Source organism: Trachemys scripta, chromosome 21, assembly GCF_013100865.1.
Source record: "Trachemys scripta elegans isolate TJP31775 chromosome 21, CAS_Tse_1.0, whole genome shotgun sequence".
NCBI lineage: Eukaryota > Metazoa > Chordata > Testudines > Emydidae > Trachemys > Trachemys scripta.
Window position 1 is genome coordinate 1,686,310 of NC_048318.1, and position 26,031 is coordinate 1,712,340.

General features: G+C 56.5%; 1 protein-coding gene across 2 annotated transcripts in view; it reads left to right on the forward strand.

The window, feature by feature from the left end:
- The window catches only part of ROBO4 (roundabout guidance receptor 4), a 76,976-nt gene that overhangs the window by 16,751 nt on the left and 34,194 nt on the right, over positions 1 to 26,031 (forward strand). For both annotated transcript variants that reach the window (XM_034754714.1, XM_034754713.1), the window contains exons 2-13: positions 4,074 to 4,397; positions 9,617 to 9,774; positions 10,307 to 10,427; positions 13,855 to 13,993; positions 14,552 to 14,679; positions 16,724 to 16,848; positions 19,413 to 19,632; positions 20,724 to 20,845; positions 22,072 to 22,243; positions 23,241 to 23,435; positions 24,069 to 24,111; positions 25,157 to 25,302. In XM_034754714.1, coding sequence (XP_034610605.1) covers positions 4,074 to 4,397; positions 9,617 to 9,774; positions 10,307 to 10,427; positions 13,855 to 13,993; positions 14,552 to 14,679; positions 16,724 to 16,848; positions 19,413 to 19,632; positions 20,724 to 20,845; positions 22,072 to 22,243; positions 23,241 to 23,435; positions 24,069 to 24,111; positions 25,157 to 25,302 — 1,893 coding nt within the window. The remainder of the gene's footprint in view (positions 1 to 4,073; positions 4,398 to 9,616; positions 9,775 to 10,306; positions 10,428 to 13,854; positions 13,994 to 14,551; positions 14,680 to 16,723; positions 16,849 to 19,412; positions 19,633 to 20,723; positions 20,846 to 22,071; positions 22,244 to 23,240; positions 23,436 to 24,068; positions 24,112 to 25,156; positions 25,303 to 26,031) is intronic.

Here is a 26,031-nt window from a genome sequence, read left to right on the forward strand (position 1 = left end):
TTTAACCAGTTACCAATCCAGGAGAGGACCTTCCCTCTTATCCAATGACAGCTTATTTTGCTTAAGACCCTTTGGTGAGGGACCTTGTCAATGGCTTTCTGAAAATCCAAGTACACTATATCCACTGGATCTCCTTTGTCCAAATGCTTGTTGACCCCCTCAAAGAATTCTAGTAGATTGGTAAGGCATGATTTCCCTTTACAAAACCCATGTTGACTATTTCCCAATAAATTATGTAAAAAGCAACAGAGGGTCCTGTGGCACCTTTGAGACTAACAGAAGTATTGAGAGCATAAGCTTTCGTGGGTAAGAACCTCACTTCTTCAGATGCAAGACTAACACGGCTACCCCTCTGACCAATAAATTATGTTTATCTAGTGTCTGACAATTTTGTTCTTTACGATAGTTTCAAGAAATTTGCCCGGTACTGAAGTGAGGCTTACTGGCCTGTAGTTGCCGGGGTCACCTCTGGAGCCCTTTTTAAAAATTGGCGTCACATTAGCTATCCTCCAGTCATTTGGTACAGAAGCTGATTTAAATGATAGGTTACAGATGACAGTTAGTAGTCCTGCAATTTCACATTTGAGTTCCTTCAGAACTCTTGGGTGAATACCATCTGGTCCTGGTGATTTATTACTGTAAAACCGCCTCTAATGACACCTCAATTTGGGACAGTTCCTCAGATCTATCATCCAGAAAGAATGGCTCAGGTTTGGGAATTTCCTTCACATCCTCAACAGTGAAGACTGATGCAAAGAATTCATTTAGTTTCTCCTCAATCCCCTTATCATCTCTGAGTGCTCCTTTAGCATCTCGATCGTCCAGTGGCCTCACTGGTTGTTTAGCAGTCTTCCTGCTTCTGATGTATTTAAAAGATTTTTTATTATTTCTTTTGGAGTCTTTGGCTAGCTGTTTTTCAAATTCCTTTTTGGTCTTTCTAATTATATGATTACACTTCATTTGCCAGAGTTTATGCTCTTTTCTATTTACGTCCTTAGGATTTATCTTCCACTTTTTAAAGGATGCCTTTTTGCCTCTCACTTCTTCTTTTACTTTGTTGTTTAGCCACGGTGGCACATTTTTGGCTCTCTTACTATGTTTTTTCATTTGGGGTATACACTTAAGTTGAGCCTCTATTATAGTGTCTTTAAAAAGTTTCCATGCAGCTTGCAGTGATTCACTTTTGGCGCTGTACCTTTTAATTTCTGTTTCACTAACCTCCTCATTTTTGTGTAGTTCCCCTTTCTGAAATTAAATCCTACAGTGTTGGGCCGCTGTGGAGTTTTCCCCGCCACAGGGTTGTTAAATGTAATTATATTCTGGTCACTATTACCAAGCGGTCCAGCTATATTTACCTCTTGGATCTGACCCTGTGCTCCGCTTAGGACTAAATCAAGAATTGCCTCTTCCCTTGTGGGTTCCAGGACTAGCTGCTCCACGAAGCCGTCCTTAATGGTGTCAAGAAACTTTATCTCAGCATCCCTTCCTGAGGTGATATGTACCCAGTCAATATGGGGATAGTTGAAATCCCCCATTATTATTATTTGCTTTTTTATTTTAATAGCCTCTCTAACCTCCCTGGTCAGGTGGTCTGTACTATAGCCCTACTGCTATATTCTTATTTTTCAAGCATTTAATTACTATCCATAGAGATTCTATAGTACAATTTAGTTCAATTAAGATTTTTACTTCATTTGATTCTACGCTTTCTTTCACATATAGTGCCACTCCCCCACCAGCACAACCTGTTCTGTCCTTCCGATATATTTTGTACCCTGAATCCCCCCTCATTCTTCTCTTCTGTAGACTAAACAATCCCAGTTCCCTCAACCGCTCCTCATAAGCCATATGCTCCGGCCCCCTAATCATTTTTGTTGCTCTCTGCTGGACTCTTTCCAATTTTTCCACATCCTTCTTGTAGTGTGGGGCCCAAAACTGGACACAGTACTCCAGATGAGACCTCACCAATGCCAAATAGAGGGGAATGATCACGTCCCTCGATCTGCTGGTAATGCTCCTCCTTATACAGCCCAAAATGCTGTTAGCTTTCTTGGCAACAAGGGCACACTGCTGACTCATATCCAGCTTCTCGTCCACTGTAACCCCTAGGTCCTTTTCTGTAGAACTGCTGCCTAGCCGCTCGGTTTCTAGTCTGTAGCAGTGAATGGGATTCTTCGTCGTAAGTGCAGGACTGTGCACTTGTCCTTGTTGAACCTCATCAGATTTTTTTGGGCCCAATCCTTTAATTTGTCTAGGCCCCTCTGTATCCTATCCCTACCCTCCAGCGTATCTACCACTCCTCCCAGTTTAGCGTCATCTGCAAACTTGCTGAGTGTGCAGTCCACATCATCCTCCAGATCATTAATGAAAATATTGAACAAAACCGGTCCCAGGACCGACCCTTGGGGTACTCCGCTTGATACCGGCTGCCAACTAGACATGGAGCCATTGATCAGTATCCATTGAGCCCGACCATCTAGCCAGCTTTCTATCCACCTTATAGTCCATTCATCCAGCCCATACTTCTTTAACTTGCTGGCAAGAATACCGTGGGAGACTGTATCAAAAGCTTTGCTAAAGTCAAGGAATAACACATCCACTGCTTTCCCCTCATCCACAGAGCCAGTTATCTCATCATAGAAGGCAATTAGGTTAGTCAGGCATGACTTGCCCTTGGTGAATCCATGCTGACTGTTCCTGATCACTTTCCTCTTCTCAAAGTGCTTTAAAATGGATTCCTTGAGGACCTGCTCCATGATTTTTCCAGGGACTGAGGTGAGGCTGACTGGCCTGGCATCTCCTTCCCTTGGATCTGTGGCTGAGGCCTCTGTGCAGCATGGTGGGCTCACGGGACCAAGAGCTCAGGCTGCTTCTTGGGCTTGTTGCCCCAGCCAGAGCGCCAACTCTCCAATTGTCTTAGATTGTCTTAGATTACTGTGTCCAGTTTTTGTTCAACATCTTTATTATGATCTGGATGATGGGATGGATTGCACCCTCAGCAAGTTCGCAGATGACACTAAGCTGTGGGGAGAGGTAGAGACAATGGAGGGTAGGGATAGGGTCCAGAGGGACCTAGACAAATTGGAGGATTGGGCCAAAAGAAATCTGATGAGGTTCAACAAGGACAAGTGCAGAGTCCTGTCATGACCCGGTCTGTGGTGTTTCTATCCCTTTGGGCCAAAGAGAAGTGATCAATGACAGTTGCGCTGTAACTCTGCCCCTTGGGCCAGTGTCCAGCGAATGGGAGTGGAGCCTGCCTGGCGACGCCCAGCATCAGATGGGTTTTCCTGCGCTTTACTTAGCTTGGAAGTTCTTTGGGGCAGGGACTGTCTTTTTGTTCTGTTTCTACAGCCCCTAGCATGATGGGGCTCACCCCCATGGCTGGGGCTCCTAGGTCCATAGGTGCCAACTCCATGGTTGCTCTGGGGCTGGAACACCCAGAGAAAAAAATATAGTGGGTGCTCAGTACCCACCAGCCCCCTGCCCTTCAGCTCTTTGGTGGGCCCACCTATCAGCTGTTCGGCAGCGGGTGGGGCAGGAAGAGGCGGAGCAAGGGTGGGGCCTTGGAGGAAGGGCCAGAATGGAGGCGGGGCCTTGGAGCAGAGCAGGGGTGGAACACCCACCCAGAAAGAAGAAAGTCAGCGCCTACGCCTAGGTTTATGGCAATGCAAACAATAATACTGTTAATAATTAATATCCTGCTTCTGCAGGACTGAAGGGGTAAGATGGTGGGAATTGTTCTCCTTCAGGGGCCCACCTGGAAATGACAGTTTGTCACCAGAGATTAGCTCAGGCAGCAGCCATCTTCCATAGAAATGCTGGAGCTGAGCTGGAGGAGGGTCAGGGGATGTTTGGTGGCTGGGATCTCAGAATCTAAACCCAGCTAAGCCACTTAGTCTAGCCCCTGGAAACACCACAAAGAGCGGCTTTAGAAAGGGTGTAAGAGAATGACTGGCCAGGGCTTCCCACTGGTGATCGTGAGGCTGTGATGTGACGTGGGGTGGCAGCGTGATGGGGGAGGATGCGGCGAAAGAGAAGTTGGATGATGTCATGTTCTGCCATTTTATCCCTAGGGTCAAAGTCCCATTCTGAGGAGTTCCCGCCCTACATCATTGATCACCCAACAGACTTGGTGGTGCGTTGGGACCAGCCTGCCACCCTGAACTGCCGTGTGGCAGGGAGCCCGGCACCCACTATTGAGTGGTACCGCAATGGGGAGTATGTGGAAACGAGCAAAGACAACGTTTATTCCCAGCGTACCCTTCTGCCCGATGGGTCGCTCTTCTTCCTCCGCCTCAACCAGCGGAAGGGCCAGTCCGACGAAGGCGTTTACACCTGTGTAGCCATGAACCACCTGGGCACAGCCAGCAGCAAGAACGCGTCCCTGTACATTGCCGGTAAGGCGTTAGGAGCTGCCCACTGGATTGAGTGCCTGGAAATGGCCGTGCTTACTGGGCAGCCAAGAGATTTGACTTTGCTTTCAGTGCTTTGCTGAGCCTGCTAACAACAGAGGGGAGGGATAGCTCAGTGGTTTGAGCATTGGCCTGCTAAACCCAGGGTTGTGAGTTCAGTCCTTAAGGAGGTAATTTGGGGATTTAGTTGGGGATTGGTCCTGCTTTGAGCAGGGGGTTGGACTAGATGACCTCCTGAGGTCCCTTCCAACCCTGATATTCTATGAATACACAGCTTTCCCCCAGCTCTTTGGTTTAACAAATCAGCTGGGGAACAAACAATATTAACCCATGATGCATCAGTGAAAGAGGATAAATAATGCCAGCAGCAATTTCCCATGTCCCACTGAGGGGTAGCCACAGGGGGCCTAATCTGAATGGCGCTGAGCACTCTCAACTTCTACTGAAGTAGGGTTGGGCCCATCAAGAGTTTTCCCATAAGAAATGAAGCGAAAGCTGGAAATTGAGAGTTCTGGGTGGTAGGTAGCTCCAATGCAACCTCTTAGCCCCTGCTCAGGCTGAGTCACACAGATATGTTGAGAGGTCCCCATGTCACCACTATGAGACACCAGGGGTAGCCTCCTGCATGCCAGCTCCCTAATGCATAGCCTTCCAAGTATGCCCTTGCACTGGGCTTTGGTTGGAGAAGAGGAATGTATCGACTGAAGGGTACTTCTCTTTGTCTGGTCTGTGCTTGGATGGGAAGGCAAATGAGCCAATTTCCTGCAGTATCTGGAGCTCCGGCCCAGGCACTGCCATCTGGTACGTTGTCTCTCTGTCCGGAACCTGAGTAAAACTCAGGGAGACGCTCATTGCAACTGGACTGGGAAGAATGTGCTGAAACTCCACAGGCAACTCGCCTGCTATTTATAAGGTAACTTTCCAAGGCCTCCATGCCATGGGGATGAAGGTTATTCACTCAGTTCCCGCTGAGTGGGAGATGCTGTGCAGATCAGTAGGAAGTAGAGCGGAGTGACTAATGAATTTTTTGGTTCAGGGGCTGTCATGGCTGATTCCCCACTCTGGCACTTCGAGTGCAGAAGGTGGGGGCCCGCAAGGATTCTAAAAATTAATACTGGCCACTCCAGGCTTGTATTAAACTCACAAGTTTAGGACTTGTTGGGACCTTGAATGGGTAGATACTGCCACTACCCAAGTGCAAAAAAACCCCTTTGGACCCAGGAAGGCGCATTCGGGAATTTCTCGCTGTGGGGTACCCTCAAGCCCTTTCAACCCCACCCCCCTTCCAGGGAAGAGCTGAGAAAGAAAACAAAGGAAATCAGCTGTTGCCACCAGCTGATTAACAACATATGCACAAACTTCCTAGGACACAAAACCCAATCCTGTTCTCAAAAAAGGTAAATGTTATTAAAAACCAAAAGAAAGAAAATACATCTGGAACTTAGGCTATTGCTAGATTTAAAAAGAGCAAATATAATAATTAAACATCAAAATGGTTTTCTTGAGGTCCAGCTTAATGGTTGCAAGCAAAACAAAAGCGGTTGGGGGTTAGCACAGAGGAGTCCACAAGCCAGTAAGAAATAAAAGAAATAACCCTAATCGCATCTTCCTAGATATTCCCTGATTTACTTACATATCTGGGGTTTCAGATAAGTAATTCCTAGGTATAGATTTGATGATTTTTCGTACCTGGTTTAGCTTCTTACAGCATCGCTGCTCTGTGTCTCCTCTCTCCGGAGAACAACAACAGACAGACAAAGGGAAAGTTTTTTCCCAATTTTAAAAAGTTCTAGCCCTCCCATTGGCTCTTTTGGTCAGGTGTCCATTCCCTCCCTTTTACCTATGATTTTTTTTAACCCTTTACAGGTAAAGCAAGTAGAGAACAGCTACTACCAGGGATTTTACAGCTAACTGGCTGGCTGGGTGTCCATCAAAGGGAGCTACCCCCCCTTTATTTATCATACCCTGTGCCCCCCGGCTCCGATTCCAGCATCACGTTGGTCATTGTCTGTCATGTGTTGAAGCTCAGCTGGCTCCAGGCTTCCTGCAATGGGGTAAAGTGACCTGGACTTTCTCATCGTCACTGCCTTGGCAGGTGAAATCCTGGAGGACAGTCCCTGCTCTGGGCCAGATGAGCTGCACATGCTCGCTGCTCCCTCACTGCATGTCTGCTGTCTGAACCCCCATGTAAGGGGGCTGTCTGCATTTTTGGCAGCTGCAGCTCTGGACTGTAGCAGCTGGTCCCCCCTCGGGCCCCCTTCCACAATATTTCCTCTTGCAAGGGTTGCTCAGCACAAGAACCCACATTTCATTAGTGATGCAATGCAATCCTCTCTGCTGGGCAGGCTCAGAGCCTTTCCAATTAACATTTTGTTACCGATCAGGCTCCATTAAGTCTCTGGTTCCCACAGCTCAGCCCAGGGCCCTGTCCTGGTGTCGGTGGGTTATAAATACACCTCTACCTCGATATAACGCTGTCTTCGGGAGCCAAAAAATCTTACCGCGTTATAGGTAAAACCGCGTTATATTGAACTTGCTTTGATCCACCAGAGCGCTGCTTTACCGCGTTATATCCGAATTCGTGTTATATTGGGTCGCGTTATATCGAGGTAGAGCTGTATTCATATGGGTAAACCTGGTTTGGGAGATGCTTTTATTAGCAACACTAATGAAGCCCTGGGTAAAGTCCTGGCTTGTTGTATGACGTGCTGGCCTGATGAAGCGCCATCCACTTTCTCCTCCTCTGCAGGCACAGGCATGAGAGGAGCTTTCAGAGCCCTTGCTGGAGCTGGGCCTGGTGTGGCTAAGCCAACACTGCCAGAACTCGGGGGTGTTGTCAGATGCTTTCGGTGTGGTGCTCTGCTCTGTTCAATGTTGATATCAATCGGCTGCGTGCGTGTGTTCCCTCTGTGTGCTGCCCCAGCTCTGCGCAGAGAGCTGACACAGCAGACCCTGAGAGAACCCCCAATGGCCACAGACTCTAGTAAGGTACGAAGGCACGTCGGCCAGGTTTATTGCCTTTAGAGATACACAGTCTCCAGCTCCCGGGCAAACGAAGTCCAAGGTGCTGCTAAGGTGCGGCTAGCCAGTACATATGTGCTCCCTTGACAATGGACTCAGCTCAGTCAGTGGCAGGACTTTTCACTGCCCCCTAGGCCGGACAAAGATATTCACTCAAGGATGCATTCTTATACACAGATACAAACAAGTTACACATCACTCCTGACGTATTGAGGTGCAACCCCTCTACGCAGCAAGGTACAACCCCTCCACGTAGTAAGGTGCCGCCTCTCACCTTGTACATGTTGGTTCGAACAAAACAACTCTATCCATCAGATTCCCCTTTTGGCCCTGTCATTGGGATGGGTCAGCTTGTTCCTGGTTATGTATGGAAGATACAAGTATTGGAGTGTTCTGATATCTAGTGTTTAGTACCTTTTAGGTATGTCTCTTCTTGCAGCATCAGCCCTTTCCTTGCCAGCTTGTGTGAGCAGGGCCTTCCTCTGGCTCACAGCTTAACTTTGCTTTATGTTAGCAAAGTCTTGACCATTACTTTAGTTCAGGCTTTAGGCCTCATACCGGGCCTCTGATACCAAGGTTTATATCTTAGGGCCTCCTCTTACTACAGGGGGGGAGCCAGGGGCCATAACCATATGGGTGTAGTTTGGGGGGGCAACGCCATCCCTTCTGCCCTCCAAACTATGCCCATGTTAAAAAGTGGGGTGCATGGCCCCCTCCCCCCGGTTCCAGTGCTGGTGGCTCTCCACTTCTACAAAGGTTCTGGCGCCCTTGGCTAAGGCTGCATGGTCCTGCCGTGGATGAGGGGATCTGAACCCGGCTTCCAGAGGGTCCGTGGGACTCATGGTCTGAGCCGGTCACTTTGGAACATAGGAGCTGCCAGACAGGATCAAACCAGGCTGCCTGGTGGACCTTGTGTGGGAAAAGGAGAGTCAAATTCAGATGGGGACTCAGCACTCCTCTTGTTTATTTGTGGTGAGCAACAGAGCACCTGAAACCCCTGCAGCTTAGCTGGGCACTGCCAGACTCTGAGCCCAGAACGAAAATCCAGCCATAGGAAAGGAGAAGTAAGGGGAAGCTCGTCTTTTACTCCTTCTGTTCACGGGAGGATGCCACGGATCTACCCGGCCTCACCCAAGAACAGGCAAAACACAGCCTGTGTGGAAGATCTGATTGCATATCAGTGCTGGGTGGCTGCCCCGGCCCCTCCCGGCAGGTGTTCGGCACACTGTCTGCACTGCCAAAGCGCTGTTGTAAAGAAAACGAATTCATCGCCCAGAACATATGTGACCAAGACCCACAGTGGAGAGTTCAACAGAAACCATCGACATCTACAATTTGTTCCTCAGAAAGAACAATCAACAACAGAGCAAACACTACAGCTGGCGGATGCAAAACAAGAAAAGGAAGACTCAAGGGTTCTAGACCGACCACAGCCAGCTGTTGTAACTACTGGACAGCCAGATGACCACGTAGTTACGGGTTTGGGTCGTGTAATTAGAAAACCAGTGTGATTCAGAGACACTTAACAGACTGATTGGCACTGAAGTTCAAAGACAGCATGATCGTGTATTTAGTGTAAGCGGTAGGTATGTAGAACTTAGAGGGGGAGATGGAATGACGTGCTAAACTGTATTATACCATTCAGCCACTTGGTGGCACTGTGTGTAACGTACCTTGTTTCAGCTCCCCTGAGCCATGGGGCGGAGCACCAGAGGGCCTGATGCTGAACGCGGTTGGGGGGCTCACTCAGCAGGAAGCTCCGTAGCCCGTCCATACCTGGTACAGGACCGTGACAGCCGGGCTCAGGGAAGAGCAGGAGGCTGGAGGGTGCCTAGCGTGGCTATGGGGCAGCTGGCTGAATAGACATGACGGACAGGGCCACATTCCATTCTCTGCTCATGGATTTTCAGCCAGATGCTCACAAAACCCTGGGCAAATCCCAGCAAGGAGCAGAAGCCATCCCAGGGGGGTGAGGGCACCCACCAGCCCGGGTCCAAGGAAGAGTCCGTGTGCCCCTCCCCCCACAGGGCCTACCCACTGGCAGGAGCAGGCGGATGTGCCAAAAGAGAAACGGGGCTCAAGGCCAGGGGAGTCGCCGGGCCAGATTCTGCCTCTCGGGCCGGGGCAGCAGGAGGGCTGGAGGCCTTGCCCTGTGGTTTGGCTTATATTTGGTCTCCTTGCAGCGCTGCGGGAAGATTTCCGGCTGCAGCCCAGCAACCTGCTGGTGACGGTGGGGGAGCAGGTGCTGTTAGAGTGTGCGCCCCCGAGGGGGCATCCCGAGCCCACCATCTCCTGGAAGAAGGACGGGGTCCCCATAAGCCAGAAGGCTGGCCATTACGAGGTAAGCTCGGTCCTCTCCCCCCTCCTCATACACTACCCTGCCCTGGCTTTTCCCACCTTCAGGACCGAGCAGGGGGCTTGGTTGCATGCTAGAGCACCAAGCCTCATGGCGTTTGCTGCCTGCAGACGGGGGGAGATGCCTCAGCCCCCAACTTCTAGTCCCAGGGTTCGAACAGACCCACTTTGGCCCCTGGCCCTCGGGCTGGGACAGAGCTGCCTTGGCCACCGGCTTCCTGTCCCAGAGTTCAAACAGAGCTGCTTTGGCTCCCTCTTCCCAGGGCTGGGACGGAGCTACCTCAGCCCCATATGGGAATCAGGTCTGTCGCTCTGTAGCCCAAATACGCGCTCTCTCACTCTCTCGCTTTCAGCCGTCCCTCTGTTGTTCTGGACTTGGTGGGGTGCTGCCATTCCTGCTGCTGGCCCAGTACGTGGGGCACAAGCTAAGCTCCCCCCAGATGCCGAGTTCCTGCACTGGGGCTGGCTCTGGCTGGGGCGACACGTGGGGCCCTGACTCCCTCTCTCCCTCCTTGCAGGTCTCCAGCGGGAAGCTCCTGATGGTGCACGCCCAGAGGAGTGATGCGGGGCTGTATGTGTGTGTGGCTTCCAACCAGGCAGGCCAACGAGAGAGCAAAGCTGCCCTGGTGTCTGTCCTGGGTGAGGAGACAGTCCCCTCCTTGGACCTTGCCCACTGGGCCTGGCGCCCGGCTGATAGCCCAGTAGCTGCCGTGGCATCACAGACCCACAGCTCTGGGACACTCCCTGAGAGGACCCCTTCAGTGCGTCAGCCCCCTTCGGGTCACTCTCTCACTGGGGTAAGCCCCGTGGCTTCCCTGCCTCCTGGGACCGAACCTCAGAGCCTTCAGCCCCCCGGCTTCACGCCGTGAGCAAACAGCAGCCAGTCCACCTGAGTAGGACTTGCACACCCAAAGGAAGCAATGCACCCTCAGCTTCCTGACTCGAGTGACTCCCAGCCAGTGTGACAGCAGGAACAGAGTGCAGGACATCCTTAGTTAACACAGTGAATGGGAAGTTACAGCAAAGTCCAGCTGAGTCAGTGCAGAGTCCAGAGCCCCTCTGAGGCTCTGTAGTCCCAGTCCAGAAGCGACTCCCCATCACACACTTCCAGCAGCCCACCCTTAACAACCCCACCTGGCCCCTCCTCAGTCCTTTGCCCTTGTTCCCAGGCAAACACAGTCATCTGGCCTCCCCCTTAGCCCTTTGTTCTCCAGCTGGTCACACCTGACTGGCTTCCTAAGGAGGTTGGGCCATCCATAGTCGTTAGTTGCTAGATGCCAAATGTCCAGGGAATTCGAGTGGTCACTGTCTTCAGGGACTTCCCCTGGGCCCAGGCCCCAGACAGCCAGGGTCAGTCTCACCTGGATCTCTGCAAAGAGTAAACAACCTTTCCTTCCCACCTAGTTAACCATGCAGCACATAGGGGAAACTGAGGCACACACAGTATTCAGACAAAACATTAGGAAAAATCCCCACTTTGTGCCGGGGGTGCCAGAAAACCAGCCAGGTGACCAATGAGACCACTGGTCGAACCCATATGGCCTGTGCCCAGGATGCCCGGTGCAGTCACCGTCTGAGGGGCATTAATAGCAGGCTGGCACGCATGAGAGGGGCTGGTTCTCCTAGACCATAACAGCAGCTCCCCCTCGCAAGGCAGCAGCAGGTTTGATGACAGCACCCAAGGCATCCTGCTCCCCAGGGCGAGGGGACCAGTTCAGGCTGGCTGGGACCCAGGCAACGCTCCCTGGAGCTTCTGAAGCCAAGCGCTCAGGAGTGCTGCCGGGAATCCCTGGCTACCCTGGCTCCCTGCATGGAAAGGGCCGTTCCCCTTGGGGGAGGAGATTCCTAGCCAGGTGATCTCTGCCTAGGGTGACCAGATGTCCTGATTTTATAGGGACAGTCCCGATTTTTGGGTCTTTTTCTTATATAGGCTCCTATTACCCCCCACCCCCTGTCCTGATTTTTTACACTTGCTGTCTGTCACCCTATCTCTGCCATAATGGCCAGGATGTGCTGGGAGAGCAGGCGGCCCTGAGGCCCCTCCTTGGTGCCCAGCCTCCTTGACCTGGAATGTCTCCATCCTTCGGGAGCCCTTCTTGGGGGCAGCCTGGCCCCTCTGAACACACGGGTCTCTCCCTGGGAGCTTGCTCCATTTGCAGCTTCACTCCATGGCTCCTGGTTTGGAGCCTACACCCCGACTCCTGGAGAATATCAGAGGCTTCCAAAACCAGTCCCTGGGCCTGACTCAAGCTGCAGGACTCTTGTGACAACCATGTCGAACCACAAGCCAGTGCATGGTTTAGAGACTCACTGGACTGGCTTCTCTCCCACATTGCTTTTCCTGGAGACACGTCCCAGCCTTAGCTGCAGATGTCTAGGAGATGGCTCCCTTTGAACTCCAACCTCTCGGAATTGCTGCATCACTTCCTCCCAGTTCAGCCACATGGGACACCATTTAGAATCATAGAATACCAGGGTGGGAAGGGACCTCAGGAGGTCATCTAGTCCAACCCCCTGCTCAAAGCAGGACCAATCCCCGGACAGATTTTTACCCCAGATCCCTAAATGGCCCCCTCAAGGATTGAGCTCACAACCCTGGTTTTAGCAGGCCACTGCTCAAACCATTGAGCTATCCCTTCCTCCAAGCTTACAGACAGCAGTGTGGACAGGGCTTGAGTCAAGCCAGCCTCTCCCAGTGCCCACACGCACACACCTTCTGCCCTGGCAACGGGCAATCAAATAGGAGAGAAATGATTGAAATTCTGGCACACCATAATTGACATGCTGTGTTTTAAACTATGAACCCCATTTTAAAGGATGTTTCCTCCCTCAGTGAACTAAACGAGAAAGCCAAAGCTTATCACATACAGTAGTAACACACACCCCCCCGTGGGTCACCAGCAGGGACTGACCCCAACCTGGGAACTACAGCAGCAATTGCCATGTGCCCTGTGGACCTGCTGCTAGACGGGGGCTTGACACACACTATCTCAATGGGTCACACAACTATTTGTTAGACAGCAATAGAATAGTGGAGCTCAGGAATCCTGGCTCTGAGAGGGGCCTGTGAGGTAGTGGTTAGAGGTAGGCTGACGGGGGTACATAGATTTGGCACATTCAGTGTGGAAAGCAGTGTGGCTGAGGTTGGGGTTGTCATGTTAGAGATGTGGGTTCTGTGGACAGTGGGTGCTAGCATTATATCAGGGTCCTTTTCCTTTGACACATTCAGTCTCGGTCTCCCTTCGGCAGCTTTTCCCTCCAACATTTGTTGTTACAAGTTACTGTAGCATCTAGGAACTTTCGCTGCTTTTCACGGTTGTGCTCACAGTAAGGATACATTTATAGATCCAGTTATCGCAACCCCCCCAGTGCAGGCAATGGCTGTTGAGAGCCACGTCCTTCCCCTTTCTGACTGTCCTTATTCCCTGAGGGCTGCACATGCTGGTAGGGCAGAGGTACTCCCCCCTAGGGTGGCATGGAGGAACATGGGGGAGGGGCATGGCGGGTCTGGGCCAGTCCCCACAGGGGGCGGGGAGGGAGTGCCCACCCCCCCAGCTCTGGTCTGGCCCCATCCCCAGCCATAGCCTCGGCTCCCGGCCCTGCACCTGGTCCCATCCCCCGCCTTGGCACGGCTCAGAACTTGGCCAGGGGCCTGGCTGCCTGCCCCCCGCATGGCCCAGCTGCTGCTCTGCTCCCAGTCCTGCCCCGCCCCCACCCTCTGCCTCAGCCCCTGGCTGCAACCCCACTCCCAGCCCCACCCAGCCCTAGTTGCAGCTCCAGCCTCGGCCCCCTTACCCCTGTCCACATCCCTGCCCCCCTCCCTCCCCGAGCCACTCCCGGCCCCAGCTCTGGGAGGGGAGGGGGCACAGTCAGGGGTAAGGGAGGGCATGACCCTCAAAAGTTTGAGGACCACTGTGGTAGGGGGTGGAGACCTCCTGGGGGCACAGGAGGTTGTGGGGCTTGGATCCTGTAACATGTGTCCCTGACTCTAATTCTCACAGCCCAGAGCTCCATCTCCCAGCAGAGCGGGGACGTGTCACTGAGATCTCTGCTTCTCCCTCCCCAGAAAAGCCAACGTTCACTCGCAGACCCAATGATATTGTGGCCAAATTTGGCAGCACCGTCCAGCTGGGGTGTGGTGTTGAGGGGGACCCACTGCCCAAAGTATGGTGGCACAAGGAGCACGGAGAGCTGCCCTGGGGCAGGTATGTGACGTATATTCGGAGGCTTCTGAACTTTGGCGCTGACCCCCCAGCTAGCAGGGCGGGTATCCGAATACCCAGCACTCCAAGCTCTGAGTAATTCCCATAGCCCATTGCTGCAAGGTAGGTAGAGGATGCCAGGCTCACTTAAGGCCGCGGGAGAGAGGGGGAACTGTGCCTGTTCGATACAGCACCCGGAGGGATCAGTGGAGGCAAACCCAGCCTGTCACCTGTTCCTGTTCTCCTGGAGGTGGGCAGAGTGGGGTACAGCCTGGCATTGTTACTGGTCATGAGCATGAGCAGTTCCCACCCTTTGGAATAACGGCTCCAAAGGCTCTGATGAGGCAGAGGGAACCATGGTCAGTGGTTGCTGCAAATGCAAAATCCCAGGCTCCGGCTGCCCATGTCCCACTCACCCATGGTTTATTGTTGTTATTATGAGTCATGTGCATAACGATGGGGCCTACAGGCCAGCCAGGACAGGGCTTGGCACAAACACCGAGTGGCCGCCAGTCCCTGTTCCATGCAGCTCACAGCAGCTGTTCTGTCTCACACGCCCAGGCACGAGGTGGACGAGGAGAACACCTTGCGGATTCATTATGTGACGACGTTTGACTCCGGCAGGTACATCTGCACGGCCCAGAACCAGGTGGGCACCGCCTCGGCCAAGGCCTCGCTCACTGTGCAGGGTAAGCAGCTCCATGCAGCCTTCACGGCCAGCAGCATGCCAGGGCTGGGCCATGCCCATGGGCAGCAGAGAGACCTTAGTGCCCAGCACACCCTGCTTCCAGCATGCCCCGGGAACTGGGGGAGGCAGAAAGCTGTCACCTGCGACTGGGGACACGTAACATCCCTGCCCTGCCCACCCACCAGCCCCATCAGCTCTGGCCCTCTCTGAGCAGCCCTGGTGTGATTCTCTCCTCTGCTCCCCAAGACTTGACAGGCTGGGGTCCCAGTATCTGGAGAGGGGCAGGCCAATGCCCTGAACTGCCTGAAACAACCCCACATGAGCTCCAAGAAAGCCCCTTTCTGTGCTACTTACCCCTGCGCTACCACAGGCCCAGGGATCGGGGCACAGTAGCACTTGGATGTTCCATCAGGAGACAATGCCCCTGGCTGCTGGGAACTGCCAAGGAAGCGGGGCCCGATCTGCAGACACACAGGGGAAGCGCACCTCGCATGGCCCGAGTGACTCCGCTGCTTGAGTGTGTGCAGGATTGGGCCCGTCACTTCATGGCTGGCCCAGCCCCTGCCCCCTCCAGCTCGGCTCCGTTCACTCTTCCCGGCTTCCAGTTTGATTCCTGGGGCCTGTGGTCTCCCCACTGGCTAGGGTTGCCAACTTTCTACTCGCACAAAACTGAACATCCTTGCACCACCCTTGCACCCTCCTCCAAAGTCCCACCCATACCCTGCCCCTTCGCCAATGCCCTGCTCCCGCTCACTCCATCCCCTTCCCCACCCCTCGCTCACTCTCCCCACCCTCACTCGCTCATTTTAACCAGGCTGGCTCAGGGGTTGGGGTGCTGGGGGGTGAAGGCTCCAGCTGGGGGTGTGGGCTCTGGGGTGGGGCCAGGGATGAGGGATTTGGAGTGCAGGAGGGGGCTCCAGGCTGGGACCGAGGGGTTCAGTGTGTGGGAGGGGGATCGGGGGTGGGGCAGGGGGTTGGGGCATGGGGGTGGTGAGGTCTTTGGCTGGGAGTGTGGACTATGTGGTGGGGCTGGGATGAGGGGTTTGGGATGCAGGAGGGTGCTCTGGGCTGGGACTGAGGGATTCGGAGGGTGGGAGGGGGATCAGGGCTGGGGCAGGGCTGCGGGAAGGGGTGGAGGTTCCAGCTGGGGGTGCAGGCTCTGGGGTGGGGCTGGGGATGAGGGTGCTCTAGGCTGGGCTTGAGGGGTTCGGAGGGTGGGAGGAGGATCAGGGCTGGGGCAGGGGGTTGGGGCCCGGGAAGGGGTCAGGGGTGCAGGCTCCAGGTGGCACTTACCTCAAGCAGCTCCCGGAAGCAGCAGCATGCCCCCTCCGGCTCCTACGTGGAGGCATGGCCAGGCGGCTCTGCACGCTGCCCCGTCCGCAGGTGCCACCCTTGCAGCTCCCATTGGCCACGGCTCCCAGCCAATGGAAGCTGCGGAAGCAGCGCTTGGGGTGGGGGCAGCGTGCGGAGCCCCCTGGCTGCCCCTACACATAGGAGCCGAAGCGGGGACAGACATACCAGCTGCTTCCCAAGAGCCACGCGGCATGGAGGCTAGCAGGGAACCTACCTTAACCCTCCTGCGCAGCACCGCCAACCGGACAGTCAATGGCCCAGTCAGCAGTGCTGACCGGAGATGTCAGGATTCCATTTCGACCGGGTGTTCCGGTTGATAACCAGACACCTGGTCACCCTACCACTGGCCTTTCCCGAGGGCACTCTGCCCTGATGTTGATGGGACAGCTCCGACTGGGAGGGGCCCTGAGTCACAGACCCCCTTCCCCATGGGCTGGACATGGCCCTGAACAAGAGATAGACCCTCCCATGTTGTAGGTGGGACTGTGCATTACAGATGTCTGGGCTGGGGGCCCTGCAGTGTCCATTAGCTGGGTGTCTGGGCTGCCGGCACATGGTAACAGCCCGTAGGCTGGGGTTGTCAGAGGGGAGAGGGAGCGACTTCTAAACATGCTCACTGGGGGTGGTATTGCCCCGGGGAGTTCCTGTTGCCCATGCCCCCAACCCCACACTTGTCCCTTTCTTGCCCGTAGACCCCCTGGACACTGGCCAGAGGGAGTGGCCGAAGGACGTCCCGCGGGAGATGATGGACGTCCAGCTGTACCTGGACAACAGCACCGCGCTTCCCTCCTCACCCGCCGTCTACCTGCACTGGAAGGTGAGTGAGGAGTCTCCACTAGTGCTAAGTGCACTGGGACCCCGGCCTGGAGTGTCTGCCAGCGAGCCCTGGGCAGCCCCTCTGCCTGGCTCGGGGACGGGTGGGGAGTGGTGAGGGTGGCTCTCCCCAGGGGCACCCAGGATTTGGAGGCCCTTAGTGTGAAGTGGGCTTCTCTGTGCCTGTTGTAGCTCAGCTCCTTGAAACCAGCAGCCTCTGGCCACACAAGCCCTGTCTGACAGGCCTCCCCAGACCTCACCCTCTTGGTGCGGGTTAGCGATAGGCACCAACCTGCGAGTCCTCAGAGCGGCCCCTGTGGTGCCCAGCCCGTGTCCCCTGGACACTCACAGAAATTACTGGCCTGCTGTCTCCAGCGGCCTCCTGCCCCCCAGTTATTTTTAGTAAAGTCCTGAACAGGTCACGGGCTCCATGAATTTTTGTTTATTGCCCATGAACTGTCAGGGACTTTTACTAAAAATAACCATGACAAAAACTTAGCCTTACTCGTAAGTAATGATCATAGAATCATAGAATATCAGGGTTGGAAGGGACCTCAGGGGGTCATCTAGTCCAACCCCCTGCTCAAAGCAGGACCAATCCCCAACTAAATCATCCCAGCCAGGGCTTCGTCAAGCCTGACCTTAAAAACCTCTAAGGAAGGAGATTCCCCCACCTCCCTAGGTAACCCATTCCAGTGCTTCACCCCCCTCCTAGTGAAAAAGTTTTTCCTAATATCCAACCGAAACCTCCCCCACTGCAACTCACCATTGGCATGTTCCCTGATACAGTCGGGCCTGTGCTCCGCAATGTCTGGCACCGACGTTGCCCAGTGGTGGAAGGCAAATGGGAACTGAGTCAGGCGCCATTGCAAATGTCAATCAGTCGCTCAGTCCGTGTGCAGATACTGCAAGGTAGAGAGCGCCCCGGCACACTCCATTGGCCAGGTGCTCAAACTGCGTCCTGAATTGTCAGCTCAGTTCAGAGTCCGGCCCAGTGGGCAGCACCCACCCACATACCCACCCCCCTCCTGTATTCATCCACCCACCCCTCGTATATTTATCTACCCACCCCCCCCACTCATCCATCCATCCATCCACCCACCCTCCTATCCACCATCCACCTCTCTCGTCCATCCATCCACCCACTCACCCACCCAGTTAACTACCCTCCTAGCCACCCACATCATAGCTCATAGGCTACTGAGGACCATTGCTTCAGCCAGAGTGACCATGGCTGATGGCATCGTACCAGGCATTGTAGAGGGACGTTCCCAGATCTGGGTCAATCCTGGGAATCCACAAATCTTTGGGCTGGCTCTACAGGCAGTGCCAGGGAGAGTCAAGGCATACACCCCATTGCATGTCAATAGAGCATTTGCAATAACACAGGGGTTCTCATACTGGGGATTGGGACCCCTCAGGGGGTCGCAAAGTTATTACATGGGGGGTCACAAGCTGTCAGCTTCCACCCCAAACCCCGTTTTGCATTATTAATGGTGTTAAATATATTTTAAAGTGTTTTTAATTTATAAGAGGGGTCGCACTCAGAGGCTTGCTATGTGGAAGGGGTCACCAGTACAAAAATTTGAGAACCACTGTAATAACACGTCCCTGCCGCATACCTGAGTCTGTATAGAAATGTGCTGAAAGCCGTGAACCAAAGGACACTCACGCACCAGGACCAGTGTGAAGATCACACACCAGATGTAGCAGAACATCTGGGACGCCAAATCCTTTCAGTGCGAGCCAAAGTGCTGACCTGCCAGTGGAATAGGGTACAGAGGGTGTCCATTATCGACTGCCCATCAGCGAAACATGATGATTGTGAGCAGCAATGTCTGTTAAGGCGTGGGCTGCATCCTACCAAGCAGGACATGAGTGAAAATCTTTCAGGGGCTGATAGTAATGAGATCAGCCTGTAGCTGCTACACTCGGTATGAGATTCGTTACCCTGGCACAGGGCCACTGTGATGCCGTCTGTCCAGTCTGCTGGTACTCGTCCTGATGCGTCCCAGTGATTACCAACCCACCCACTCTCTGACTCATCCATCCATCTAACCACCCATCCATCCCCCCCCCCCCCCCCCTCACCCCCCCCCCCCCCCCCCTCTCCCCCCCCATCCATCCCCCCCCCAGCTACTTACCCACCCACCGAACCACCCATCCACCCACCCATCCATCCCACCCCCAGCTACTTACCCACCCACCGACTCTCCCACCCATCTTTTCATCCCATCCACTGAACCCAACCAGCCATCCACCCTCTGACCCTCCCATCCCCCCAGCCACCCATCTACCAACTCATCCATCCACTGGCCCATCCTCCCGCCCTCCCATCTATCAACATTTATACAGCACTTTCTGCCATAGCAACCACACTCTGAGCTGCCTTCTCCCAGCGCATAGCCCTGCTGATGCAGCTCTGGCAGCCTGTCCCAAGCCCCTTGCCCAAGGCAAGCACCATCCTGGGCAGGAGGACAAGAGGAGACTCGGCTACGGGCAGCTGGGGGGTTGAGTAGATCTCTGCTGGCCTGGCCTGCGCCCCCACTGACCACGGTTGCCTTTCAGGTGATCCGCCCGTCCCAGCACACTGAGGGTCATGCTGTGCTGTACCGCTCCCTGCTGCCGGTCAGCACGGACTGGGTTGAATGGAAGGTGCCCAGGGAGCACGGCATCGTCATCCCAGCCCTCAAGAGAGGCTACAAGTATGAGTTCAAGGTTCGGCCCTATGCCGGGAAGGTCTATGGCCCGGACAGCAACGTCAGGCACCTCTGGATCCCGGAGGAAGGTACAGCCCGAGGCGCCCCCAGTCCCTCCAGCTCCGGGCCCTGACTCAGCTTGCTCTGCAGAGCAAGGTCACACGGGTTCTAGAGGGGCTGCTGGCCTGGCAGGGAGTCCACGAGTGACATGCTGGGCGGGTTTGAGGGCTTGGCGCATGGCTGCCTGCAGGTCCTTCTCCATGGTGCTGCTCCTTATAAGGCCGATGCCTCGCCGGGAGAGCATGGGCAGGGGGTCCCGCTGGAGCACACGGGAACCTGCCCATTCAGCTGTTGTGCATCCCCTGGGTGAATGGCGCGGTGGGTGCCCCAGTGTGCTCTGGCACCCCAAGGCTGCACCGTCCAGGGATCTTGTGCGGGGGCCGTGTGGGGAAGTGCCAAGGCTGGGGTCTGTCACTGTCCTGCTAGAGGGGACAGGCAGGGACGAGGAAGAGGATGGGGAGGAGGAGCAGCACCATGCACAATCTCAAAGGACCCCTGGGCACCAGAAGCCCAGGTTGGTACCTTCATCTGCAGTCACTCCCTCTCTGCATGGGCCCATGACCTGCCCTGCCTCTCTAGCGATACCTGCCCAAAGCCCAGATGGGCATCTTGGTGCTGGTGGGAGACCTCAGGGACCACAGCTCTGCTGCCCTCCACCCAGGGGTGAAAGTAGAAATAGGGACTTACCGGTATGGGGCTGGGTTGGGGCCGGCTCTGACCCCCAGAAGGGGCGGGGCCTCGGGCAGAAGGGGCGGGGATGGGGGGGGGGTCAGAGCCAGCCCCGGCCCGCTCTGTACCGGTAAGTGCCCTCCCCCGCTGGGGTAGCAGCAGCAGCCGGGGGCTCCGGCAGCAGTTTAAAGGCCCGGGGCTCCAGCCGCTACTGGGAGCGCCAGGCCCTTTAAATTGCCACCTGGGGAAGCCGGGCCCCCCGGTACGGCGCACTGGCTCTTGGGCCGGTACCCCGTACCGGGGCATACCGGCTTTCACCTCTGCCTCCGCCTCACACTCCCAGTGCTCGGAGTGCGGGGCCTGGCTCCAGGGACCACAGGCTCCGTGTCTGGAGAGCAGCCCGGCCCCGCGCTGCCCAAGGAGGTTTTCAGTGGCTCTCTCTTGTCCTCAGTGCCTAGCGCAGCTCCTCAGCATGTCACCATCACGGCAGTGGAGGATGGGAATGGCACAGCGCTCATCAGCTGGGACCCCCCTCCCCACCACGCACACAACGGCATCATCCGGGGCTACAAGGTGAGGATGTACCGTGCTCGGTGCTTACGGTGGGGACGGAGGTTAAAGAGCTAAATCGGCCGGGCTTGGCCAGGCTGCAGCTAGTAGGAACCTGGCGGGAGCTCTGGCTCGCGGAGGGATCTCGCCCGAAGGTGGGGAGGTGACCGGGAGGGTGCCAGGAAGCAGGGCCGTGTGCCCTGGGAGTGCTGCCGGGCTGGGCTGCATCCTGCCAGAGTGACACGCCCTCTCAGTCACTTTCAGGAGCATTCACAGGAGTCAGTGTTTGCTCGTGCAGGGATCTCGGGGGCTGCTCTGGTCGGGGCTGGAAGCAGCCCCCAGGGGCCGTGTGCCAGCTGGGCAGAGCTTCAGTGGGTGATGCCCCTTACACAGGACCTGGGGGCGCCTGGCAGAGGAGCCGCACCAGCTGAGGCCCCTCAGTGCCTGTGCAGTCCTGCCTTTAGAGTAGCTTGTGCTTGGAGTTCCTGGGGCTGCTTGTTGGGCCTGGAGTGGTGGGGATCACAGCTATCCATGGGGCCTGGGGCAGTACAGGTCCCAGCTGTCCATGGGGCCTGGGGTGGTGGGGGTCACAGCTATCCATGGGGCCTGGGGCAGTATAGGTCACAGCTATCCATGGGGCCTGGGGGTCACAGCTATGTGTGGGGCTTGGGGCGGTGGGAGTCATAGTTATCCATGGGGCTTGGGGTGGAGCAGGTCACAGCTATCCAGGAGGCCTGGGGTAGTGGGGGTCACAGCTGTCCATGGGGCCTGGGGTGGTGGGGATCACAGCTATCCAGGGGGCCCGGGCGGAGCAGATCACAGCTGTCTGTGGGGCCCAGGTGGTGCGGGTCACAGCTATCCATGGGGCCTGAGGTGGTGGGGGTCACAGCTATTCATGGGGCTTGGGGCAGTGCGGGTCACAGCTATCCATAGGGCCCGGGGCAGTGCGGGGGTCACAGCTATCCAAAGGGTCCAGGGCAGAGCAGGTCACAGCTGTCTGTGGGGCCCAGGGCAGTGCGGGTCACAGTTGTCTGTGGGGCCTGGGGTGGTGGGGATCACAGCTATCCATGAGGCCTGAGGCAGTGGAGGTCATAGCTGTCTGTAGGGCCCGGGGCAGTGGGGGGGTCACAGCTTTCAATGGGGCCTGGGATGGTGGGGGTGTATCTGGTCGTATGACAGTATCAGTGTCTGGGGGTATGACAGGTCTGGGTTTGTCACAGCCGTGCTAGCTCTGTCTGGGTGTGTTACAGGTCTGGTACCTGGGCAATGAAACTCACCATCGCTCTAACAGGACCGTGGATGGAGGGACACACAGTCTGGAAACAGTCTTGCTGCCGGCTGGGGTTAAATACTGTATCCAGGTGGCAGCCTTCAATGGAGCTGGGCTCGGGGTGCCCAGCAATGCCACATGCAGCAGCGTAGGTCAGAAATGTTTTGTTCGTAGAGCTCTTTGTCCAGCAGGAAACCCCCACATCCCCGTGATGGGCCCAGAGGGAGCCGGTGAGCACTGTGATCAGAGAGCCGGCTGGGGATGGTGGGACAGACAGATCGCTCGCTCACTTGCCCTCCCTTTGACGTTCTGGCTCCCCACGCTGGCACACTGGCCTGCTGGCTGTGCTCAGTTGCTTCCCTTAGAAACCCTGCTTCAGTCACCTGGACCCTTGGCACCATTGCCAGTTGGCCAGACTGGAGTTTTAGGGAAGTCTGCAGAGACCCTCTCGGGGGGCCGCACGGAGGTCATGCTCCTTGGTCTGTGTCCCTTCTCTGACGCCTGCCCAGTGGACCATTGGCTCAGGCAGCACTTGGGAGGGATATTTTTCTTCTCTGCATTTGACTCATTTCACGTGAGCCCCCAGACAGTGCTGGCTTTCCGCGGGGGCTTGGCTGGCACCTGGGACTAGGGAACGTTGGCTGATGGTTCGAGCCGGGAGCTGGCTGTCTGGAATCCGGTTCGGTTCCCGGCTCTGCCTGCCTCTCGTTGGGTCACCTTGGCCATGGCCCATCCCGCTCCCTTTCTGCCAGGTGTGCCGCTCACTGGGCTCCAGCCCACAGGCCCTGGGGGTGTGCCCGGAGTGGCGGGACCTGCCCAGCCCCGCAGGCTGGCTCCCTCTACCTGCTGGGCCAGTCTCTCCTGCCCCCAGCATTATCCCAGCTCTCAGCCTGGCTCCCCAGCGACGCCTGCACAGAGGGTGGACCCCAGCCCTGGAGCTGTGCAGGCAGGAGGCTCTTGTGCCCCTCCAAGCAGCAGCCCAGGTGTTGCTGAGGGGAGCAGGCTCCGTGGTAGCAAAGAGGGACTGGAGCCTGGGTGAGCGGGTGAGCAGGTCAGCTATACCCAAGGCACGGCTCTGCGTTGGACGAGCTCTGTGCTGCGGCCCCTCAGCCTGTCACCTCCACCTCTGATCCACCCCTTCCTTCCCAGAGCCCTTGGTGGGACAGACGGCCAGGACCCCGGCGGTGCTCTCCGTCAGCCACATCCTGGCAGTGATTCGCCAGCCTGTCTTCATCGCTAGTGTGGGCTCGCTGCTCTGGCTCGTGCTGATGGTGCTGGCTGTCTACCTGTGCCAGCACCACGCCAGGCATTACAGTCGAGAACAGCAGCATGCCCTGGGCAAAGGTGAGCGCGACTCTGGGGCTATGGAACTCGGAGTCCAGCTGTCTCCCAGCAGTCACTAGCATGGGGGTGGGGGGCAGCAGGGGCCCTGGAACGACACATTATGCCTGGGCTCAGTGAGTTTGAGAAACCCCAGCCCTTAGGGGCTCGGGCCAGTCCAGCTAAAGCAGGGCTCCCCACCCTCACCCCCGCTCACTGGGCCCTGCAGCCCCCACACAGCCCTGGACATTACACTGGGGCTTCGTCTTAGATGGCTCTGATTTCTGCTCAAGCGCTACCCTGGGAGATGGCCCCAGAAAGGAATCAGCAGGGCCCCTGCCCCGGGTGGTCCGGGGTGAACCCCAGGGGTTCCCTATCTCAGTGCTGTGGGAGCATGCCCAGGGGTTATCCAGAGACTGGTGCTGGGTCCGGTGAGGAGCTAGCCGAGTCCCCAGCATGGCGAGACCAGGTTGCAATCAGCTGTGGAGACGAGATGAAACTCAGGCAGGGGAAGACAGGGGCCTGCTGAGAAAGATGGCCAAGAGGGGCAGCAAACGGGCGCCATTCAGCTCAGGACAGTCTGCTGGAAGGGGAGCACCCTGGTCATTGCAAGGAGCTATCGCTGTGCAACTAACAACCTCCCTGCCTCTCTCCCAGGTCTGTGCCGATACTCCAGTGAAGACACCATCGTCAAGCACGCGTGAGTGATGGCTCGGCCCTACCACGGGCAGTAACCTGCCTGGAGAAAATGGTTTTGATCCCCACGGCATGGGCTGGCCTGTATCCCCACTCAGCAAGCCCGAGGGCGGCCCACTGACAGGAAAGATGTCTGCTTTATTCCTGACCTGCAGCCCCCTGCTATCCCAGCCCTGGACTCCCGCTCACATGCAACTCTGCCGGTACCCCTCACTCCCGACCCACAGCCCCTGCTACCTCAGCCCTGGGCTCCCCCCACAGCTCTGCCGGTGCCCCTCAATCCCGACCCCCAACCCCCTGCTGTCCCAGCCCTGGGCCCCACATGCAGCCCCTCAATCATAACCTGCATCCCTTTTCTATCCCAGCCCCAGGCCCCACATATGACCCTCTGTAAGACACCAAACAGCTTACAGTTTGCAGCAGTCCCTGCCAGCCCTACCTGTGCCCTGTGATGGTCCTGCAGGCACAAGGGGGTGAGCGCAGGCTGGAGGGGGAGCAGAGCCGGCTGGTCTCTGCTGGGGGGCATGTGATGGCTCTGTGATGAGAGGCTGCCAAGCTAACACCCCTGTGGCGTCCTGGTGCAGAGAGAGGCAGGTGCCCAGGGTGCTGTGAGTTACGCAGCGCTGGGGCTTTTCCCTACAACAGATGACCAGATCCCCCGCTCGTGTGGGTGCTGCGCAGCACCTGCCAGCAGGAGGGAGCCCGAACCTGCCCGCTGCCCACCCTGACACACCCCTGCCGGGGGAGGCAGGCCGAACCTGCTAGGGCTCCCCAGGCTGGGAACGCAGAGGATCTTCCCACTCCCTCTGCACTGCCTGAGAGCATAAAGGAGCGGCGCTGGCCCGAGCCTGGCCCAGTAACAGCACAGTGCTCCCCTCCCATGGCCAGGGCTGGAGCGGGGCACTAGCGCTGTGCTAGCCCCTTCCACACGGACACAGGAGGAAGATGCCACAGACTCACCCAGCCCGATGTGCCAGGGCTCTCCAGAGCAGAGCAAAGTTCCCACCTGGTGCCTTCACCTGTACGTCTCCTCCCCTCCCCAACCCCAGGATGGACGTGAGTGACTCCCCGTGGCTGGCTGACAGATGGAAAGCCACCTCCTGCTCCAAGACCTTCAGCAGCAGCAACAGCAGCAGGTCGAGCAGCCAGCTCCTGTGGGCAGAGACCAAAGACAGCCTGGACTTCCACCGCTCCAGTGAGTCCCTGCCACGCCACGCCGCGCCGCTCTGTTCCTGGCCATTCCCTGCCCGGACAGAGGCTCCCGTGCTGACCAGCCCACACCTCTCGCTGCACCTTCAGGGCAAAGTCAGGACCTTCCGCAGAGAAGATGACGCTCCGCGTGCGGGATCCCAGGAGCCCGGCCGCGGGCCGGCAGAGCTCCGCGTGCGGGATCCCGGGAGCCTGGCCGCGGGCCGGCTGAGCTCCGCGTGCGGGATCCCAGGAGCTGCCTTTTCTGTTCTTCCCATGGCATCAGGGAAGGAGGCCAGACGGGAGAGGGTCTTCTCTGAATAGGGAGAGGGTGATTTTCTGCTGGGTTTTGCTGTGAGAAATTCAGGGCTGGTCTCCCTGGTGTTCCCCCGAAGGCTCCCCGGAGGACTGGGGAGCTAGCAGTGGGGATGGGGCCTGGTTCATTGCAGGGGAGGCGATGGAATGTCTGGGGTTCCTGACTGGGGCCTTTCAGCTTGCACTTGAATGCCACGGGTTGGGGGATGGGGAGGGTGAGAGCTCCAGATGGGGGTGTGGGCTGTGGGGTGGGGCCAGAAATGAGAGGTTCAGGGTGTGTGTATGGGGGGGCTCTGGGCTGGGGCAGGGGGTTGGGGTGCGGGAGGGGGTGAGGGCTCTGGCTGGGAGTGTGGACTCTGGGATGAGGCCAGGGATGAGGGGTTTGGGGTGCAGGAGGGGGCTCTGGGCTGGGGCAGGGGGT